At 33.2% G+C, this 3,735-nt stretch overlaps 1 protein-coding gene across 1 annotated transcript; it reads left to right on the top strand.

Annotated features, from left to right (window-relative positions):
- Positions 1-1,023: 1,023 nt before the first annotated feature.
- On the top strand, positions 1,024-3,046 carry LOC129896442 (premnaspirodiene oxygenase-like). Its single transcript, XM_055972342.1, has 2 exons — positions 1,024-2,095; positions 2,400-3,046. Exons 1-2 carry the CDS (start codon positions 1,112-1,114, stop codon positions 3,021-3,023), a joined length of 1,608 nt encoding a protein of 535 aa, XP_055828317.1. The 5' UTR covers positions 1,024-1,111; the 3' UTR covers positions 3,024-3,046.
- Positions 3,047-3,735: the final 689 nt, after the last annotated feature.

Genomic DNA, 3,735 nt, shown 5'->3' with positions numbered 1-3,735 from the left:
CATTTCCTATGTATCAGAAGAAGGATTTTTGATTTTTTTACAAATGGTAGGAAATAATTGAAAATATAGAAATATAAGGTGTGTAATTTGGTAATTTTTTCTAAAAAAAATACAATTACATCCATCTTTAACTTCTTTCATTAATAAATATTTTAAGGCTATAAAAGTCGATCAATAGCAGAAATATTTTGGTCGTTCAACATTTAGCTTGGAATATTGATGAATATACTAATTTTTATGTGTGTATGTTGCACGTATATCTCCTGTTATAATTAGCAGAAATATATACACAACGCGACAATATGTCAAGTGTTCATCTTTAAGAATAATTAATATAAGGATTTTAAAAAATAAATAAAATGTGTATTTGAAGGAAAGACGGGGTTACACGGACGGACGACTTCACATATTATATCTTATGTCACATACTGTTTATATGACCCTATAGACTCCAAATTTATTATGGACCATGCTATTATCAAATCCAGAAACATGTGTAACATATTCCTTGTCATATATATATATATATATATATAACTTTCTGAATTTCAGATATAAAATATGATTAAGATGTCATGCATATTTCTTCTTTAAGGATTTTTTTAGTTCTTTACTTTGATCTTTTCTCCGAATGTCATATACACCGTCACATATAAAGATTTAGTAATTTCGCTAAGGTTTTTCCATCAGCGTACTGTGTGATATGACTCTAATATCATATATGTCGTGGTCCAAATCAATAAGACATGTGGTCTGCTTTAGTCCAAAGTATCTCACAAATTTGTTCCAACATATCATTAATCAGCCTAAATAAACTCATGTACTATAAATTTAAGGGTATGAAAGTCGATTAATATTTGAGAAATATTTTAATCGATTCGCACTTTTAATATATATATATATAGAGACTTGATAAATTTGTGGGCCAACATCAAAGTACAATAATTTATGCCCCTCTTTCCATATATATATATATATATATATATATGAATATATCCCAAGTGGTTCTATATTTTTATTTCAAAGAGTGGGACGCCCACGATTATTAGAGGTGAGCAAAGTCATTTGCCCTAAGTTGTATTAATTTGGTCAAAACTGGACACTCAACTTCATGCACAACTACCTCTATATAAATCAACATCTACAAAGGGAAAATCCATCAAATCCAGTTATTATTTCCTTTCTTTCTTGTGATGAGATGGAGTTTCAATACTTGGTTTCCTTCTTTCTATTCATGTCCTTCCTCTTTTTTCTAATTCAAAAATGGAGAAGCTCCAAAACCCTCAAGAAAAAGCTCCCTCCTGGGCCATGGAGGCTACCGATTATTGGAAGTGTGCATCACTTGACAAAAGGAGTACCACATCGTGTTCTCAAAAACTTATCTGAAAAATATGGCCCTATTATGTACTTACAACTCGGGGAAGTTCCAACAATAGTTGTGTCCTCTCCACACATGGCCAAACAAGTTCTAAAAACTCATGATCTCGCTTTTGCATCCAGGCCAGAAACGATGATGGGAAAGATTATTTGCTACGATTGTACGGATATTGCCTTTTCTCCATATGGTGATTACTGGAGACATATGCGTAAATTGAGCACCTTGGAATTACTCAGTGCCAAGATGGTTAAGTCCTTCAGCCCAATTCGGCAAGAGGAGCTCTCGAACCTCCTATCATCCATCGGATCAATGGATGTAGATTTGCCAATCAACTTACCAGAAAAGCTTTTATGGTTTATGAATGCTGTGACATGTAGGTCAGCATTTGGGAAGGTGTGTAAAGATCAAAAGGAGTTGATAACATTGATTCATCAAGCACAATCATTATCCGGTGGATTTGAGCTGGCTGATTTGTTCCCTTCAAAAAAAATTCTACATGGAATTAGCGGGATGAAATCTAAACTAATGAAAGCTCGTAATAAAGTAGACGTAGTCTTGGACAATATTATCAATTTGCATAGAGAAAATCGAGCAAATGGAAGAAGTTGTAATGGTGAATCTGGAGCTGAAGATTTGATCGATGTTTTTTTAAGAGTCATTGAGAGCGGTGAATTTCCATTTCCCCTAACAAATGACAACATCAAAGCAGTTATTCTGGTAAGTGTATTCCCTTTATCTTTTTTATTTTGCAAAATATCAAAACCTTGGATTACTTTTCTATTAAACAAGCTGGCGAAAAGGGGCCACATCACGTGTGTACTAGTGAACTAAGCTACTTTTCTAGGAGTATCTTTTATTGCTTGCTACAATTTGTTAACAATTGTCACCATACCTTTTCTGTGTCTTCTTAGCTTATGGTCTGTTAAATATTAATGAAACCAAAGTTTCACTATACTATGTATATATAGTTACTTACTCGTTTGACCCAGTTGATGAAATTTGATGGCCATACATGGTGCAGGACATGTTCGTAGCAGGATCTGACACATCATCTTCAACTGTTATTTGGGCTTTATCAGAAATGATAAAAAGTCCAAGTGTCATGGCAAAAGCACAAGCTGAAGTGAGAAAAGTCTTTAAAGGAAAGAAAACATATGACGATGAAACTGATCTTGAAAAGCTTGATTACCTAAAGTTAGTTATCAAAGAGACACTCAGGTTACATCCTCCAACTCCTTTGTTGGTCCCGCGAGAATGCAGGGAGGAAACAAATATAGATGGATTTACTATACCGTCAAAAAGCAAAGTCATGGTTAATGTATGGGCAATTGGAAGAGATTGCGAGAGTTGGGAAAATCCTGAATGTTTTAAACCAGAGAGATTCGAAAACAATTCTATTGAATTTACTGGAAATCACTTTCAATTTCTCCCGTTTGGCGCAGGAAGACGAATTTGTCCAGGAATACAATTTGGTTTAGCCCTTGTTACTCTGCCATTAGCTCATTTGCTTTACAAGTTTGACTGGAAACTTCCCAAAGGAGTTAATGCAAAGGATTTGGACATGACAGAGGCAAATGGAATATCTGCTAGAAGACAGAGTGATCTTTACTTGATCACAACTCCTTATGTATCGCCTCTTGATTAACTATGAAATTTTTCTTTAATATTGCTTGATCCACTTGTTTTAATGTGAAGAATCGTTGAATAAGTTAAGCACAGGCATATAATATATAGTTTTTTTAACCTTTAAATAAATGAAAATTGCCGCTTACAACAAGATTTTTCAATACTCAGGGCTCGAACCCAAGACTTCTGATTAAGAGTGAAATAGTCTCAATGCTGCACCACAATCCATATTGGTTATTTTTATGTTTTACTAGTGAGAAAAAGTCCGAGCTATGTGCACTAGTCCAATAATTGTTCATAAATTTATTTTTTAAAGTGGTGTTAATATATAATTAAATAATTTTAATTTTTTAAATCTAAATTAATAAGTTGTATATACTTGAGTGGTAGTAAATCATTTTAGCTAATGTCTATTAAATGATTTTAATTTTTTACTCTAAAATAAATTATATATGTTGTAAAAATAAACTAAATTTATCTAAATAAAATGGAGAGAATCAGATAGAAGAAAGAAGAAACAGAGGAGTGAATGTATATTTCTGTGTGTGTGCAACATTCAATTGCCAAACCTGACAATTTATAGCCAGGAAAAACATAATGCAGTGGGCAATTTGCCCAACTATCCAAGTGGGTGGGTCCCACTTGGATAGAGACATTCATATCTAACACTCCCCCTTGGATGTTAAAAATATTATAGTTAAAGAATAAATATACATAGATGTTGCGCCCAT

The sequence above is a fragment of the Solanum dulcamara genome, chromosome 7 (assembly GCF_947179165.1).
Source record: "Solanum dulcamara chromosome 7, daSolDulc1.2, whole genome shotgun sequence".
NCBI lineage: Eukaryota > Viridiplantae > Streptophyta > Magnoliopsida > Solanales > Solanaceae > Solanum > Solanum dulcamara.
Note: the sequence above shows the minus strand (reverse complement) of the source record. Positions and strands in the feature narration are given on the sequence as shown.

Coding starts and splice junctions, on each gene's coding strand:
- LOC129896442 (XM_055972342.1), top strand. CDS start 1,112: ATGCACAACTACCTCTATATAAATCAACATCTACAAAGGGAAAATCCA. Junction 2,096..2,399: donor ACATCAAAGCAGTTATTCTG/GTAAGTGTATTC, acceptor TACATGGTGCAG/GACATGTTCGTAGCAGGATC.